The following is an 18,399-nucleotide window of genomic DNA, read 5'->3' on the forward strand; positions in this document are numbered from 1 at the left end:
ACAGAAGAGGCCGGGAGCCAGAGGACGGCCGGACGGCCACAGGAGACCGCAAATGAGCAGCTCGTCTGCATGCTCCAGCCACGAGGGCTGGAAACCTTCCGCTTCTATTCAGCAAATCGTCTAGAACCCTGTCCCCCAGTCCGAGCCCGGGCCGCACCACCGACACACAGAGCCTGCTCGGCACATGGCCACGGGCTAAAGGACAGGGCTCCCTGGAGGGCAGGAGGCACCAGTCAGCTCCCAAGACTTTCAGAGACTCCTAACGAATGGTTTATAACTGCTTGCGACTCCTGGACCACTCTGAGAAAAGCTATGGGCTGGTGTCCCCAAAAAATGCTTCTCACAGAATTTCATACAGAATTCAGGGGCTTCTTTAAGAGACCAGAGAAAGAACACCAGGCGATTCGAACCTCTCCCCCACAACCCTCCAGGGTAGGGCTCTTTCCTGGGCCCTGCTCTCCCTCTCCCACCAACATTTTCAAATTAAATCACTTTTCTACACCTGACAGCAAATAAAGCAAATAATGACTCACAGGTCTATTGTGTAAGGCCGGCCCAGGGACACTGGATTTACTTAAACCTAACGTGGCTAACAGTCAAGAAAACCCAGTTGAAATGCCACGGAGAGATTGAGAGTGGTCAAGGAAGTTAGGGCCACAGGCAGAATTTCATCTCCTTCACTCACCTAGTCCCCTTCTTGTTGGGCACGGAGTACGGGCGGAGAAAGTCCAGCTTGCTCTTGCTGATGACACAGAGATCAATGTTACTTCCAGACCCCAGGTCATTGAAGATGCCAGCTGCAATGGCTTCACTCACCAGTTTCTTGGCTTCCTCCTCCTGAGAAAGAGAACAACAGCAATAATGTCCACGGTTGCTCTGAGGGCCTGCTCGGACATCCACAGAGTGCTTTCACAAGCAGGGCACAGAATCACCTGTGAGGCAGACATTTTCCATGCCCGTTTTATAGATGAAGAAGAGATCTCACAGTACCACAACAATGTGCTGAATGCTCCTCGAATGGCAAGTGCTGGAACCAGGTGTTTCAAACCCTTTATGCACGTACCCCTTCTTCAACATGCTGCTTCACATCAGATAATCCCTGCATAACCGAGGACTGTGGGCTAGCAGACAGCAACGGGTCATCTAAAACGGGGGTCAGTACACTGTTCTTGTAAAAGGCCAGGAAGTAAATATTTTAGGTTTTGTAGATCTACTGTCTCTGTCATAACTACTCAACTCAGTCATGGTAGCACAAAACAGTCACACTCAATATATAAACAAATGTGTGTGGCTGCGTGCCAATAAAACTTTATTAACAATAGGCGGTGGGCCAGATTTAGCACATGGGTTGTAGTCTGCTAACCCCTGGTCATAAGTGTGCAATAATGGTTGGAACCTGCCTCCAGGTAACATAATGAAGAAGTCAGTATCATGGGGAGGGGGGGTGGTAGGACACACACCAAAACATTATAGTTCTAGAAAAATGGTGGCAAAGCCAAGGGCAGGACCTCTTACCCAAGAAAATCTACTGCCTTCTAATAAAGAGCCTACGAATTCACTGAAGTGACTCATTTCTTTGAATCACTCTCTCTTCTACTCATTTTAGAAGCAAGTCTAAGTCACCAACAGTTACTTAAGTGGATTAATTCATTTCTTACCCGAGAAGGCCTCTCACATGCCAGGTCCTATGCTAGAAGCTAGGGCTGAAGAGATGGATGAGGCCCCAAGGTCTCTGCCCTGTAGGGGTTTAGAGTCCGGTGGGAGTATGAGACCTAAGTAACTACAAGGCAAGTGTGATACGGGCTAACAGATAACTGAGAAGGAGCCGTGGGAACACCAGCCGGGTCAGCAAAGCTTCGGGAAGGGCTGAAAGGCCACGTGCCTGGCATGTAGAAAACAAGGCAGTAAAACCGAAGGCAGGTAATGGAGGCAGCACAGTGGGACGTGGAGAACATCAAATACAAGTTCTTCAGGCAAGAAGGACAAAAACGAACCATTCTCCCAAGGAAGGGACTCTAACCTGTGCTGCCTCTTCCTAATCCACCAGCACGTGAGTGCCTAAGCGTGCAAGCTGAACTAAAGAGCTCATCTAAATACCACCCTTTGAGAAATATCACTCCCTGCCCCAAAGGCGTCCTGAGATCGCCAAAGGGCAGATTGCTGACTTTCCCTGGCGAAAGGATCTGAGGCACTCAGGGCTCCTGCTCCTCTGCCTGCCCTAGGCCAGGAAGTGGGATTCCAGTGACATGAGCGCCCTCTACAGACTCGGAGAAGGATAGAGAGGGCTCTGCTGGAAGTGGGATCCTCAGCAACCCAGCAGTAGGAGCTGAGGGGTTATCTGGATCTTTACGCCACCAGGTTTTTTCACTTCCTGAGTGGCACTCATGTGGGACCAACGGAGCTGGTTTATCTCTTGTGCATTTACGGCCCCGTGAGAATCCGTTCACAGAGGATCCTCTAACCAGGAATTCTCTCCTGGGGCTCCCAACAGGCCAAAAGCCAGTGAAAGTGGTAGCAAAGCAAGCATCTTAGGGAGATGGCTGCTGCTACCAGACAGCAAAAACCAACCAGTAACTTAACACACTTGCTTGTTAAGCCTCATTCCAACTTCTCTTACTAAATGGCTAGATTTGCACATGTGCGCACGCACGTGTGTGTAGGGCACCTTCCTTATTCCCCTGCTCCTGACCAACCCTCTCCTCTTCCTTTCTCTTCTCTGTTGTTTGAGGATTTCCTTTGCTCTGTCATCACGGCTTTTCTCGTCACTGCTGCCGGTGCCTCGAGCCAGCCAACAGCACCCAGTGGGTGTCACAAACCCTACTGGCAGCACTCAGGACTGAATGCAGATTTTGGGGACGGGGATGGGGGAAGACTCCGAGGAAACGGAGATCTACCCATGATATCAGGCATGCATATCTAATGTCCATGAATTAAACTGGGCACACAGATACCAGAATGCGACAGTGCAGAGATCACAGGTGAATCTGCCTCTATTTTGCAAATATTCTGTAATGTAAATAGATGAACTTAAATAACTTAAAAATGTACAAAATGTACTATGTATAGCTTGATTTATTGATAAATTATCGTGTGTGCTATTGTTTAAGTATAAAAGGCTTTTAAAAATTGAGAAAATATGCCTTTTAAATTCTTCTCCTCCCCACCAATTCTAGAGAAGATAATTCCTTAAGGAAGAAAATCTCACAAGCCTGCAATCTTATTTCCAGTCCCACCCCCATCTCATGTACACAGGATTGAAGCTGCCATGAAATGGAATGAACCTTACATTTTATTGAGCACCAACTACAACGTGTCAAGTGCTGAGTCAGGCATACTGCCAATCATCGTTTTTACCTCTGCCCTTCACCCTCTTGTGAAGTTAGTACTGAAAAGAAACTATAGCTGAGAGGGTGAATGGCCTGCCCACGGTCACCAAGCTAGTAACCAGTAAAACAGGTCCACTGGACTTCAGAGCCAGAATGCCACAGCACCACACCTGCTCACAAGTAACCTGCTCAGCTGGGGGCTGGGGACTGCTTGGTGACTTAGGGACAGTGGACAGCAGTTCCCTGACTCGGGGTATGTCACTCCTCAATCACCTAGGATCTTTGGAAGCCGGGGATGTTCAAGAGAAAGAAGGATGGTGGCTGCCAACTAATCTCTGGGCCAACTAGCAGTTCCTCCAGTGGTCACTTCCACAACTGGTGGGGGAGCACTGTTTCCCTTGCCCACAGACCACGCCTTACACATTTCTATACTGTAATAATATGGTAGAGATCAGTACTAAGAAGCCATGTCTTATTTCCCATGTTCCCCACCCCCACCAAAACCTGTCAAAAGGCGAACAGGGTGAAAATTACCAAGGACTTGTTGTCTACCCGTTACTTACACAGTTAATGTCTTCAACAAATATTTAAAAGACACCTACTATGTTCCAGGAAATGCTTCGTATGTCGAAGACTGTCTTTTACCACTGTATTTCCATACTCAGAATTCTAGACACATATGCAAATATGCTACTGGGCATATTCATACTGTGTTTTCTTTATAGTGGAGTTTCACAATTAAACAACTCTTGTCTTTAACAAGTTCTACCAAATATTTAAGAATACCATCGAGAAGAACCACAAACTAAAAGCAAGAGCTGGGGAAAACACCACATTTTTATCCATCTCTGGCCCACAATAAATGCAGGAAGCACCGTTTCTTCCTTTAGGATTCATTCTTTATAGAGAAATTGCAGCTCCCTTTTCTGGAAGCCGTGGGGTAACCTGAGTTCTGAGGAGCATCTGCCCAGGGACAGCTGCTACAGAGGGGCTCTGACGAGGACCCTGCAGAGCCCGTGACCCCAGCTGGTCAGGCCCAGGTGCCATGCTCTTTCCCACTGCCAGGCCGGCGTCCTCCCCCAGCCAGCTGCTCATGGATTTACGTTGCTAGTCACAGGGGAACTTGGATTCAGTGTGCACACCAACCAGTAGGACTCATCCTGGCTTCCGGAAAAATGGCCCTCTGGCCCAATGGCTGCTTCCTTTTACTTTGAGACCCTCAGCCAAAACACCACCACCTGGTGATTAAAAGTTAATCTGGCAGAGGTGGAGGCAGAAAGACTGGGTCTGAACCCCGTTTCTTACTTACTGCTATGCAAACATAGACAAGTCACTTCACCTCTGAGTTTACTCTCCCCTCCCTGTAGTACGGTGATGACAAATTAGGATTTACCACAGGACTTCTGCAAGAATTAGAAATAAGGTATAGAAAGCACCTATTATAGTGTCTGGCATATAGCTGTTGCTTAATAAAAGGTAACTTATTTAATGAAGCAAGCCAGAGGGCTCCTGGAAGCACAGAGACCGTTTATCTCTAAGCAGCAACCGCCTGGACCAGACCCCAGGCCAGGAGAAGGAGGTCCAAACAAACCTGCTGACGAATCTGCACCCAGTTCTGTGAAGAAGTTCCTGTAATAATTAATCCAGGCAAAAAGCACACTCCCTAAAAGTTCAGAGAATATAAAAGGAGCACTTCCTGCTTTATGGCTACAAAGACCAAACTAACTGGGAATATCAGTCCCCCGGGCCACCCCGGCTTCTTAAATGAGATTACAATAAGAGTGATGTACTGTACTACAAGTCAGCTGTGACAAGCAGCACTTTATAGAGCTATCTGTTTGTCTCCATCACTGCATCGTGCAATGTGTCCCTCGACTCCAATGTGCAGCTCCATTTACCGCTACATGACAAATGGGCAGCACTTGTAAAAGGCACAAAGAGGTCCACGTCGGCCATGTAATGGTCACCACAGCTGTACCCGAGTGCTTGAGGGGACAAAACAGACCCCCAAGTTCATTAAACTGACCAGTAATGGATCTTTCAAAAAGTGCCTTAGGAATCGTACAGAAAAGGCTAAAATAAATAACTCAGCATGGAAGGCTAATCTGAAATGGTGTTTGATAAATTATTTATAACACAGGCGATTGTCTGCATTTAATATTGGAGCTACTAGTAGCATCTTTAAAAGATGATTTATGTGTTGTAATGCCATTAAACTTTATATTGGCCCACTGCTAGCTATAAAGTCTGCTGAGATTTAGAGAATGAGTTTTAAACTGTCACTGCAACATCATAGGAGATGGAGACTGTATTAAATCTTTACTTTAAACCTGTTATCTAGAGAGTTGCATTTTGTAGACACTCACAAACTGATAGATTACCTCGGCATCCACTATGGTGCAGGTCCAAAATAGTACTGCAAAGAAACTTTTCCACATTATCCTTGCCTACGGCTACAATCGAATTTCTCTTCTCACTTAAGTGATTTTTAGATTGGGAATGTCGCCAGAGGAAAATGCAGGTGCCCCAGCCAATGGGCACCCTGGACAGTTCAGCATCAAATTACTACCCTTTAAATAAACCCTCTACGTTCTACCATTCAGTTACGCGTGCTGAGCAGCGTTTTACATGCGTTAGGGGCGGGCGAAACATTAAATGTGCATCTGATGGAAACCCTGGCACACTACTTTTAGATACGGCTTTGGAGTGTGAGAGCACCTGTGATGGCAAGCCATCCGAAACAGCTGACTTGACCTAGAACTTTTTTAAGAATTGAGAAAGAAATGCAATGAGTTATTTACTGGGAAACTTGGCCCGTTTGTGTGGCTGAGGCACTGAATGAAAAAGGAAGAAACACTCAGCCTTCTTCACGAAGAACAGGGCTGCCCTGGCTCTCCTGGCTTTGGGGTACCGCAGGTGCCTCCCTTTGCCCTCCACCCCACTGTCCCACGGGAGTCAGGGGACAGTGGCTGTCCTACCTCTGCTCCGGGGAGAGCTGTGGGTGGCGACACAGCTGAACTCTCTCACAGCTTCCATCACTTTTCCTGTTTGCTAGGAAATCTGCAAGGACCATTTAGTTCATGACAGTTTGCTCCTTTACTAAAAACTAAGAATTTTAGCCAAAGAGAACTGAAGCAGTCCAAATTCATCTTGGGAAACCTGCATTATCTTCTGTCACTTCGATTTTCTCGAAACGGCAAAAACTGTTATTGCTCTGATGATCTGCAGCCGAAAAGTTTACAAGTCCAGGTGTGTGGTGAGAGCCTGGGTTCAAACGAAAGGACCAAAATCACCCCGTCTCCATCCCCGGATCCCAGGCTGCTAGCACGGGGCTTGGTGCGGATGTCGACGAATGAAAACATGAAACACCAACTTCAAACGCATTCGTGGTTTTGCCAAACTCAGAGATGAAATGAGTTATGAGACAGATCAGACCAAAAGGGATAGTTCCAGAAGTGCACCAGTCCCAACTGGGGACCAGGGAACAAGAGCACTCAAAGACCCTTAAACACGTGAGAGGAAGAGGTTTAAACATAACGTTCCACAGTGGCCTGTGGACACGCCGGGGTTCTGCCTATGCCACTGATGTGGCCTGAAGGAGTCATTTGTGGCTGATGGCTGAATAAAATTTAAAGAGCTCAAAAAAGTGTTTAAAACAGTCCCCCCCTCACAAGCAGAATGCTTCCCGCACCGTGTAACAGATGTGACGTACCCCACGTGTAGCCACATATTTTACGGTGGAAAAGGTTAATTTTTTTTCAGACTGGGCTATGTGACAAAAGCAAAGGTGTCCAAGTTTTGGTTGTGGCTCGAGCTGTTGGGGTCCACGGGGCCCGGCCCGCCGGTGTGATCCTGCGGGTTGTCAGGCATAACTGAGGTGCAGCAGGTGGGGAGCGAGGCAGTGACTGTGTCTTTAAGGTCTACAGGGTGCTGCCACTTCTTTCCCCCACAGCTGTTTGGGCACCCAGGACCCGGGTGATGCAAACAGGGAAGGACCAACCTGTGGGGAGTGCAGGAGTGATTTCAGAGGTTTTCAGCAGGGATGGGAAGGGGTGTTCACATTCAAGGAACTACCAACAACGCCACTGCCAAGCTGGCCTGTCCCAGATCACTGAAGGATGCAAGAGCCTGATCGCAACTCAGGGCCAGGAGAAGAGAGGTCTGAGGCTGCAGAGCCAAAATGGGCCAGAAGCTGCCACTACGGAAAGAGAAAAGCCAGGACAGCTGGGTCACTGACGGACACGGCACTGAACTCTGGGAGCCACGGGGTGCCTGTTGGAAGAACAGAGTTAATGCCTCTGTCCAGGGGCTGTTGGGAGGAATAAAGGGACAGAAACGTCCCCGACGCACAGACTTTACAAACAAAATTGTTAGCAAGTTCTAGGGTAGAAGGAGAGGCCAGGGTGTGAGAAAACAGGGGAACCCACCACGTCCCTGGGTCTGAGCCAAATGTTTACGTTACTTAGTTAATCCTCCTCATCGTCGCCTGAGAGCAGAGGAAACTGAGGCTCCAGAAAGGCTGGCTGACGCACTCATGGCACACGGCCGTGTCTGACTGGGAGTCAGGGATGGGTGCCAGGTCAGTGCCTTGCATCACCAAAGCCTAGGTGCTCCTATCCCGCCACAGGAAAATCAGTGGAGAGCAAGAGGTCTTGCTGGATTCTGAGACTGTGAATGGAAGGAAAAACACCTAAGCTTCCAGAGGGAAAAGGACCAAGAGAGACAGGAACATATTGCTTTCTGCAAGAAGAAGAAATCAGCGTTCACAGCATATGTGTATACAAATATATATTTCCAAGGCTGCAGTGAATCAAATATAATCAGAGAAAAAAACAAGACTGGATTTAAAGAAAGAGTAAGAAATATGCTCAACAATCCTCCAAATGAAAACCAAGTTGCCCCAGGTAGTAATAAGATCTTCATAATATTTCTCTCTCTCCAGCGGTCAGTGATAACTCTGCCAATAAATTCCTGCAGATGAAAACAGAGGGGGGAAAAATGAACTGAATTTGTTCCTTGGGTCACAACAAAGATAAAAAACAAGAGCCACACTCACATTGAGCCTTTCCCACCTCCAAAGTCTGGAGGACAGAAAGCACTGCAGGGTGCAGGGCACATGTGGGAAGGTTATTACGGGGCCTGTGTTATAGCACAATCCTGCTTCTAGAGTCTCACAAGGATTATGAAGGACTAGAAGGAGATCCATCGTAATACAGAGCACCTTTGTCTGAGGAAGTTTAAAGATGACCACGTACGAAGCAAATTTCAAATGATGCAAAACCTCTGAAAGAAATGTACGGGTCAGCTTGGTTCAGGAAACATTTACTAACGCTGACACTCCTATGCTCCGCAGACACTGTGCTAAACACTGGAAATAAGGTCTGAGCAAAGACCTTGCCCAAACTGTAGAGTTGAGAAGGGAAACAAGAAGATAATCTCACTAAAGGCCTGGGTGGCTCAGTCGGTTAAGCATCCAACTTCTACTCAGGTCATGATCTCGCAGTTAGTGAGTTTGGGCTCCATGCTGGGCTCTGTGCTGACGGCTCAGAGCCTGGAGCCTGCTTCGGATTCTGTGTGTGTGTGTCTCTCTCTGCCCCTCCCCCACTCACACTCTGTCTCTGTCTCAAAAATACATAAACATTAAAAAATTTTTATAAAAGAAGATAAGCTCACTACAATGTGGTAAAGAAGTCTTAAGAGGCAGGCCTGATGGGAGAACTCTAGGTACAGAGGTGCCATGGGGCTCAGGTGATGAAGACTGGGCTGAGTCTTGACATACAAGTAAATGATAGCCAAGCCAAGGGGCAGAAGTGATGGAAGGAGTAAAACCATGACAGTGCGGAGGAGGAGAAAGGTGTGGTCAGGTAGGTAGTTCAGTGTGGCTGAATGCCAGAGAACCTCACGGGCCCAGCATGCGAGGTGGTGAGAGGAAGTGGAGAATTTTAAGCCGGCAAACGATGTAGTTAGGTTTGAGCTTTACGAAACCACAACCCAGAAGCAGGAGGGGAGGAGAGGCCAAAGCAGGCGAAAGTGGAGCAGGTGATTACAGCGTTCTCAGTGAGATGGCGGTGGGCTGGCAGGGGCAGGGAGAGGGACCATCAACAGCACTGGGAGGCCGGCATGGCGAGGAGGAAACGGTGGTCAGGTGGGAGTGCAGGAGACGGGAAGTGGAGGGTGCCGCCCGGACTTCCAGCATCAGTCACGGGCACTGACCCAACTCTCAACAAACTCGGCCACCACAGAAAGGCCTTTTATAACTTCCTGGCAGCCGTTTTTCCGGTAGGTTGATGGGAGGCAATGATTAACTTAAATTATATATTCTAGGCACCAGTAAGCTCCTGCGGTAGGCACCCCTAACAGGTGTCACCAAAAACAGACAAGATAATGGTAGAGCCAGTAAAAGCTATTGTTCTGGAAAAAAACCAAAACATTTGCCAACTTTTAGATGCCACTTCATTGGTGGCAGGGGCTCTCCAAGTATGCTTGTCTGGCCTCTGGAGTGTGGCAGAAAAAGTATGGGGGTTCGTCAACTGTGGGGGCAAGAGCCAAAAGAATGTGAAGTTCTAAGGGAAAATTGTGGTCATGAGGTTTTGGCCGTGTGCAAAGTAAAGTTATAAGGAAGTCAAAGTGAACAGACCTAAGTAAAGCAGACAGACAGCAGATGGGGAGAGTTATGGGGCAAGAGGTGGGTGGAGATCGTGCGGAGCTACCAACTCAGACGCTCCTCCGTGAGGCTCCCGGCTGATCACCTTTTCCCGGGATCCCAGGCACACACGGCCTTCAGATACCCTCTCAGTTACTTAAGGTTGTTAGGAGGGAGGGAGGGAGGAGCCGCGGCAAAGAATTTAAGAAAATGAAGACCCAGGAGATCCAAGTCCTGTTACTTATGAACTATGTGACCCTGGTGGTAAAGTCAACATTTTTAAGTCCCAATTTCCTCATCTGCAAAAGAGGCCTAAAACCATCTGGCACCGGGGTGGTCATAAGGATTAAACCAACGTACTCTATGCACAGGAGAAACTGCTAGCACAGTGCCTGATACGCAGGAAATCCATGATAGATGCTAACCTGATCTCATTCTCCCCCTTTCTCTAATGTTCACAAACACCGCTACCAAAAGCCTAACTCGTGCAGAACTACTGATGCAATGGGCAACGGATCGTAACTCAGTACTCTGCTTTTTCAACCCCCAGTTCGGAGCAAATCAATCATGAGTAACCATTACACTAAAAATGAAATTCAAAATGATGCCATAAAACCCTGTGTTCACATGAACACCTTCCATACAGAATTTATTGCCATGTCAATAAGAACTGTACTAAGTAGCACATTTTCACTTATTGTATTTCATTAGAAATTATATCCTAAAAGAAAACAGTAAAAGAACTTACATTACTGTGTGCAGACACCGTGCCAAGTGCATTCTTCCACTTACTATTCCGAATAACCCTTTAAGGTAGAAACAATCCTTACGTCCAATTTACAAATCCAGGAGACAAAGGCTCAGACCGGGAAAAGGACTAACCCAAAGGCACATGGCCAACAACAGAAGGTCTGAGATTCTACACAGTTTTGTCGGACTCACAAGCCCATGTATTTTTTTCACTCAAGACGAGAACCTCAGAACGACTGGTCTCCAAAATCAATAACGATGCTCACCTAATCCTTAGGTGTAACTGATGACCGCTCACGGGTTCACCTTTTTAAAATAGTTCACCTCTAAAATTCTTCAAAGCTGCAAGCTTACATAATGCCACTCAAACATTCCAGCAATTCATCGTGCTTGTTAACAATTGGTGAAACTAAGAACATCCTGATGAATTTCTCTAATACAGAAGGTACACTCCTCAAACTCCAAAACAACAGCCTATCTATCGATTCACCACATCAGTACTACATTCAAAGGTTTTCCTTTGCCTACATGGATAAAACCTCTCAGCAAACAGAATGAGTCGAATTGTTTTCCAACCACCCAGTATATCAAAAAAGATACCATTTATTTTCCCATCAGGCCACGGGTTGATTATAAATCTTAACCAAAACTGATCAAGAAAGGCAAGTGCAGTTTCATTTTCTTTTGACATTTCAGGGCAAGTAGTAGTCAGAGGATAAGAGAACAAACTTTTGTTAAGCTGAGTGCAATTTACAAACCAGGGTCCTCCTAAGAGTACCCTCAAGTACTGACTTAAGCCCATTTCACGCCTGGATTTTGGATTTCATACACTGGGGCTCCAGGGGTTACACAAGAGGCAAAAATCAATCTTTGCGCCCAGACATCTTCAAAGCCCAGGCACGCACTTTCCATCGTGCCTCGTTTTTGCTCCTCTGTCACCCTTACTCAATTTACCTCAGTTAATAGAAATCACTGTACTTGTCAAGGAATCAAAGTCAGTGAGTCCTTAAATCTCTTCAATATTCTGGTATCACCGCAGTTCCAAGTTTAGAAAAACCATATTCCAACGTTATGACAGGGTGACAACGACTCCAAGCGCGACTCTGCTCTACACGCTGTCCGCCGCAAACAGTTTCCAAAATCTGTACTACCGGGTAGAATTTTAAAATACCAATTTAGCACAACTTCATTCCATTTTCTTATTTTTGTTTCCACACAGTTTCGGGGTTAGGGGAGACCAGTATAAATTACCTCACAGAAACCCACAAGTAACATTACCCGTTAAGGTTAAAACTTTAACTACCTTCCTGAGGTATGCTGCTGGGGTCTCATTACGGCAGGTAATCTCACATTCCACCATGCACAACACACTAAGTACCAGCATCTCCCAATTACACTGCCACGTAAATCTCAAAGGACATTTGAAAAGTCTACGCAGCTCCTGCACCCACTGCCGAAGCACAACCACCTCTAATGGAACGTGGCAGCTTTCTACACTAAATATTCACACGCAGGGACAGGGATGCTAGGCTCGGCCTTATCCCACACTGAAGAGCGGATGCTAATTAAAAGGCCACACTGACTCAGGAAATGACCGCCCAGACAACTCTGGACACCGTCTGGAGTTTTGTTTTCCTATTTCCAAAGATCTTCAGCTGGCCAAACTTCCAGGGTTATACAACTGAGAAAAAGTTACAGCAGGAACCTCTCCCCACCCTGCACCTTTGTACGTGACACGATGCCCCTTGGCTGGATGGTCTCTCCTTTTCTGCAGGCTCCCTGTCCCACCTCTTCCTCAAACCCCAAGACGAAAAAATTCAAGCGAGGAGTCACATGTGCTTTGAGGTCATCTTAAAGTACCGAGACAGATCCCACCAATTCCCCTCCTGTGTTACCTGTGTGCCCCCCTTAGATGTTGCATTCTTGTGCTTTTCATGCCCTACTTTCAGTAGTGGCTCGTAGGTCTGTCCGCCCCGCTAAGTTATAAATGTCGCTAAGGAAGGGACCATGGCTCATACCCAGGCACAGAGCTTGGCACCCATTCGGAGATCAAAATACGATTTAGGTGAACGGAACATAAGGCCACCCTTCGCATCTCTGAATGAGGCCCGCGTCTCAATACTTTCCAAGGGTTCTCATGGTGACTCAATGGGGATGTAAAAGAGGTCCTTCTGATGACGTAGGTACCCAGAAATTTCTCGTTTCTTCCCGCACTACCCTTCCGCCTTTGCCAATTTTGGTGTTTTTGAGAAAGCACCATTTTTTAAAGCCTTCATAACAACAGAAGGTATCCAGGGTATATTCGTTCTGACATAATCATCTGGCTATTTTTGGAACAGTTTTTACTTCAGCTAGCAAAACCTAGACTAGGCTGTGATGCAAAAAAACAAAACAAACAAAAAACCTGTCATAACTGTAGTAATGGCTTTGAGATATCTCATCTAAGCCAACTTTACTCTCACGCCTCTTAAAAATTGCTAATCTCTTCAAATATTGGCAGTTCCATTTATTCAGATCTTCTGATACATAATATTTGCTGATTTTCCCCCTTGAGTTGATACAGATATATGAAGAGTGTGAAACAAAACTTCTGTGCCCATGCAAATTACAGGGGCATTATTAAATTCCCATCCACTCTAGATCAGAAGGTAAAACTAGGACAGCAGCCCATGAAAACCTCCCAGCCCATGAAAGCTGACAGATCAACTGCTCAAGTTCCCCCACTCTTGTGCACAGTGGTCCCATTTAACATTTAAGTATCTGGGGCACCTGGGTGGCTCAGCTGCTTGAGCATCTGACTCCAACTCAGGTCGTGATCTCACACTTTGTGAGTTTGAGCCCCGCATCAGGCTCTGTACTAACAGCTCAGAGCCTGCAGCCTGCTTAGGATTCTGTGTCTCCCTCTCTCTCCACCCCTCCCCCTCTCGCATGCTGTCTCTCAAAAATAAATAAACATTAAAAAAATTTAAAAAACATTTAAATATCTTGTGTAAGTTTACCATCTTTGTTTTATGTTCATTTACATGTATAACGTAAATGTACACAGGTACCACATTTAAATATTTAGCCCCAAATGTTCTTTTACACTTCATTTTTCCACAGAGCTATTTCATTTAAAAAAAAAAAAAAAAAAAAAAAGATGAAACTTTCCTAAAATTCTTAATCACACTGAGTGTATATGAGCGAATGTGTAATGTTTGGCTGCTTTGCACACCCACAAGCCCACCACCTCTCCCCCTGTCTGATATCACACACCACACAAGTATAATAAACCATGTTAATATTTCATACCACTGTGAAATATGCTGGAGTATCAATTCAACATCTGCTGTCTTTAGGGTCCGGGAGTCCCGCAGAGACACTTTCAATTTGTAATTGAGTTCTATGCTGAATTAATCAGCAGTTTATCTTTTTTACTAAAATAACGTCTTCACCACTAACCCAGATTTACATTAACAATTTATGCCAAATTACCTGCCAAGGCAAAACTTATAAGATTCTAAGCTACCATCCAATAACACTCAGTCCTATATTTCATTTCTTATATTCCTCTAACTTATATACAAGAAAAGTGGAAATCCATTGTTTAAGAGCCACGAGCCTCTAACCACAGACAGCCTCTTGGATTCCTGACACACAGCCTTACTTGACAGTGAAATTCAGGGGAGTTTCCCCCTCTTCTCCTGAAAGCCACTGTTCAGTAAGTAGCTACGATTCAAAATTTTTATAAAATAAGAGTTCCAGGATGGAAAGAAATCAGTGAATAATAAAAATAATAAAAGAGTTTATTTCTTTTTCCAAGGAGCTATGGCAGTCCAGTCTTGGCTTGAGTAACAGAAAAAGACAACCCAGATAAAGGGGACATTTTTAGTGTCTTAAATTATGTCCCTGAGACCCAAGTTAGCAAAGACCATTTAATTTGGTAAGAGACGGATAAAGAAGTTCATTTTTTCTCTTTGATAACATGATCCAGAATACTGTGTTAACAATAATAACTTCCTATTAATTCTACCCATGCAGTTGAAAGTCACCAAACATTTATTTCTATTCAACATTAGAAACTAGCTCTTGCCTCTCTCTGATTGAAGAGTTGCCGGTCACAAAGAAGTTACATTTTGCCTGCTGGATCTTTGCCACAGGTGCAGCAAGCAATATACTCTGAAATATTTCTCCTGTATGGAATATTTCCCCCTGCCTTTCTCAGTTACAGGAAATATGTAAAGTGAAAACATTTCAAATGGGAACACCTGCTCCAAAGAAATGCATCATAAATAATTACCTATATACCACAGAGTAAAATAATCCCTCCTTTTCAATCTACTTTGCCCATAGCTGTATAAGAACGTTCCACCATCATACAGAACAGCCTCCTGCAATCCTACCTCTGGATCGCAGCACCAAGTGTCGTGTAATGTCTCGCATTCAGCTGGTGCCCAATAAGTACCTGCTGATTGATTACATATTGACTTTACAAGAAAATGAAATTCAGTGTACATAAGCACAGTGGGAAAAATTTTTGCACAGAAATGTTTTTGGCAGAAAACCAACAAAGAATTCTCCAAGCCAGTGACTGTGGCAGTGTGGCACCTGCAGTACTCTCCACACGGCCTCAAAGATCTGGAGGTAGAGGACTTCGCATTTTACACAGGATCACTTCCCGAAGATCTGCGGACTACTGAAGCCTAGAAGCCTGGCCCCCCGAGGAGCCCATTCCCAGCACGCCGGAGATTTTGGTAAGCTACACCTTTCTTTCGGGGCCTCCTCCCATCCAATCCCCTTTTATTTCCTGAAACTAAGTGGGAAAAATTAAGACACCCTTTCTAAAATTTCCTTTGCCCCTTCCCAGAAATATTCCACTCTGAACTTCAACTTGTATCACAGACAGAAGAAAAACGGTGACGGTGGACATGATGGCCCGCCACCACCATTAACTGAGGGTCTGAAGACAGAGAGGCGAGGAGGACAAACAGACTCAGCCAGATGAATGGACACTGAAGTGGCCATTCCTAAGTCAAGGGAGACTAAAGAATCCCACAGAATCAGGGGGAGAGAAGCATTTACTTGTGAAATCCCAAACTCTGTACCATAGGGAGCAAAGTCCTGCTCTTGAATCATCAGGAGTAAGACCAAACTTCCATCTGCCTTATAAAACATCACAAAAGGAAAAGATCCAAGGGAGTAACCTTAACTCAAGAAGTCCCTTTGTGCCTCTGCAAATTAGATTCACTAGTGTGCTCCAACTTAAGAGAACATACTCACTTTGTAAACGGGGGACAACTCAACATATCTGATCTGGTAAGAAGCTTTAACAACCATCAGTAGGGTCTCCTTATCATCTAAAGGTTTAATAGTGATTCTCCTAATCACCCATGGAATCTAACGCCAACTTCACTATCTGTTTATTTCTAAAAGTAACTGTTTAACTCCACTGCAAATCGCTACTTAAGAATTCTACACAGGGCCCTGGGGATTATATTTTTGGGTTCTGACATCTCTAAAAAAAAAAAAAAAAAACCTAATGCTTTACATTAAATACAACCAGAGACAAAATTATTAAGGAACATTAATACATGTTTTATTCAACAATAAAGACACAACTAATGCACATCTAGTGACCCAGCCCACTTTGGAAACCAGTCTGATGGTTCCTCAAAAGGTTAAACGTAGAGTTACCATACAACCCGGCAATCCCACTCCACGGTATGTATACCCAAGAGAAATGACAGTAGATGCCCCACACAAAACCTTGTACACAAACATTCATAGCATCATTACTCATAATAGCCTAAAAGTAAAATCAATCCACATGTCCATCAACGAATGAATGGGTAAATAAAATGTGGTTATGTCCACACAATGGAATAGTATTAAACCATAAAAAGGAATGAAGTACCAATACATGCTACAACATGGATGAAATATTATGAAAACATTGGAAGTTACAGGAGCCAGTCACAAAAGACCACATGTTGTATAATTCCTATTATACAAAATGTCCAGAAAATGCAAGCCTAGAGAGACAAAAGGTAGATTAGTTATTGCCCAGGGCTGGGAAGGTTGAGGGTAAATGAGGAGTGACTACTAATGAGGATGGGATTTCTTCTGCGGGTGATGGAGATGTTCCCAAAGTGACTGTGGTGATAGCTGTGCAACTCTGTGAACAGCCCAAAAATCACGGAACTGTACACTTACAGTAGCTGAGCTGTACAGATGTAAATTATGTCTTGAAGAAGCTACTATCTAAAAAAAGGCCTGCAACATTTTTATCTCATTTACTTATTTCAGAGAGAGCGAGAGCATGAGTGGGGGAGAGGGGCAGAGGGACAAAGAGAGAGAATCTCATGCAGGCTCCAATCTCAGCACAGAGCCCGATGCAGGTCCCGATCCCACCACCCTGGGGTCATGACCTGCCTGAGCTGAAATCAAGAATCGGACGTTCAACCGACTGAGCCACCCAGGCACCCCGGCATCCAACATTTTTAGACTACAGGACCTAATAAAGAAGAGTCAAAACATCCTGTGACACATCACAAGTCAAAGAACTCACATTCTAATAGTATTTTTTTTCAAAGCTAGAGATCACAGTAAACAAAAACGTCAGCCCAGATCCTTAAAAGCATTTAATATGAAAGAATTTAGGCTCTAACTATATATATTTTTCCCAGACACACACAAGACCCCTAAACAGATGTAGCAACCAGACAAACGTAAAATCTGGAAAAGTGCGTCAAGTTCAGCTCATTAAGCTGACACCCATTAAAGTGTAACAAGAAAAACAGTCTTAAACACCATCAATATCAATACAGGACAGAAAAACCATTGTTTATAAGAGCTAGCGAAGGTCAGATTTTTTTTTTTTTTTTTAATTTTGCATTTACTTAAAACTCTGTTTGATGCCAACAGGGTTCAAGTCGCACAGGAAGGTGCTTCGGCTAAACACTGATAGTCTTCCTTGATCTCCATTGTCTGCTGTGTGGGTTCCGCCAGCAACCCTCCCAGCGAGTGGTCACCTACCCATGGAGTCATTAAACCTCTGAATGTCAGCTGGCGGGATTAGCCAGCAGCTTCCACACCTGAGCCCCCGTGGCAGGGACAGAGGCATTTGGATCAAGATCACTAATGAATACAGAATTCATATGCCGCTTGTCAGGGCTCCTGAGCTCAGAGTCGCACAGATGCAACCGAAATAAGACGGAGGACAGAACAATTGTTGACGAAGATTAAAAAGTTTTGGCAGTTGGGAAAAAAAAGAGCACCTCATTATTCAAATATGATAGTCTTATTTTTTTTTTTTATTTTTGTTCAAGTTATTCATGATTTGCCTCAAATGGACAAATGCCATTCACCAATATTTAAGGACTTCTTGGTCTCATTACTAAATCTGAAGAGGCTTATGCCAGCTAAACGCTACCTATATAGAGAAAACAGCTCCCTTGTAAATATCTGAAACCTTGCGGGGGAAGAAAGCCAGTCACGGGGTATTTGGGGTGAAGAAGGGTTAAAAGATGAAAAAGTCCGATGAATTCAAAGAGGAAAAAAATTTATTTTTCACAGCCAAGTGACTTTTTTTTATAGATCCCCGTATCTCTGGATTTCTAAACTTCCTTGCGTCTTTCTGTTCCTGGGCTCCTTCCAATCGCTGAGCTCACCGAAGAGGTTTACACACCTCCACTGACATTT

At 45.0% G+C, this 18,399-nt stretch overlaps 1 protein-coding gene and 1 long non-coding RNA gene across 3 annotated transcripts in view; both read right to left on the reverse strand.

Moving 5' to 3' along the window:
* The window catches only part of PSMB7 (proteasome 20S subunit beta 7), a 59,655-nt gene that overhangs the window by 2,485 nt on the left and 38,771 nt on the right, over positions 1 to 18,399 (reverse strand). Inside the window, exon 7 of one of the 2 annotated variants that reach the window (XM_040482286.1) lies at positions 686 to 837. In XM_040482286.1, the coding sequence (XP_040338220.1) occupies positions 686 to 837 (152 nt within the window). Of the gene's footprint in view, positions 1 to 685; positions 8,298 to 18,399 lie in introns of those variants that run through there. The other variant, XM_040482285.1, reaches the window with a different exon arrangement.
* Positions 13,827 to 16,585, reverse strand: LOC121034973 (uncharacterized). The gene is made up of 2 exons (XR_005792702.1): positions 16,256 to 16,585; positions 13,827 to 16,182 (listed from the first exon to the last, which is right to left on the reverse strand). It is a non-coding gene; the product is annotated as an uncharacterized LOC121034973 (long non-coding RNA).

The sequence above is a fragment of the Herpailurus yagouaroundi genome, unplaced genomic scaffold, assembly GCF_014898765.1.
Source record: "Herpailurus yagouaroundi ecotype Mexico unplaced genomic scaffold, PumYag 160, whole genome shotgun sequence".
NCBI lineage: Eukaryota > Metazoa > Chordata > Mammalia > Carnivora > Felidae > Herpailurus > Herpailurus yagouaroundi.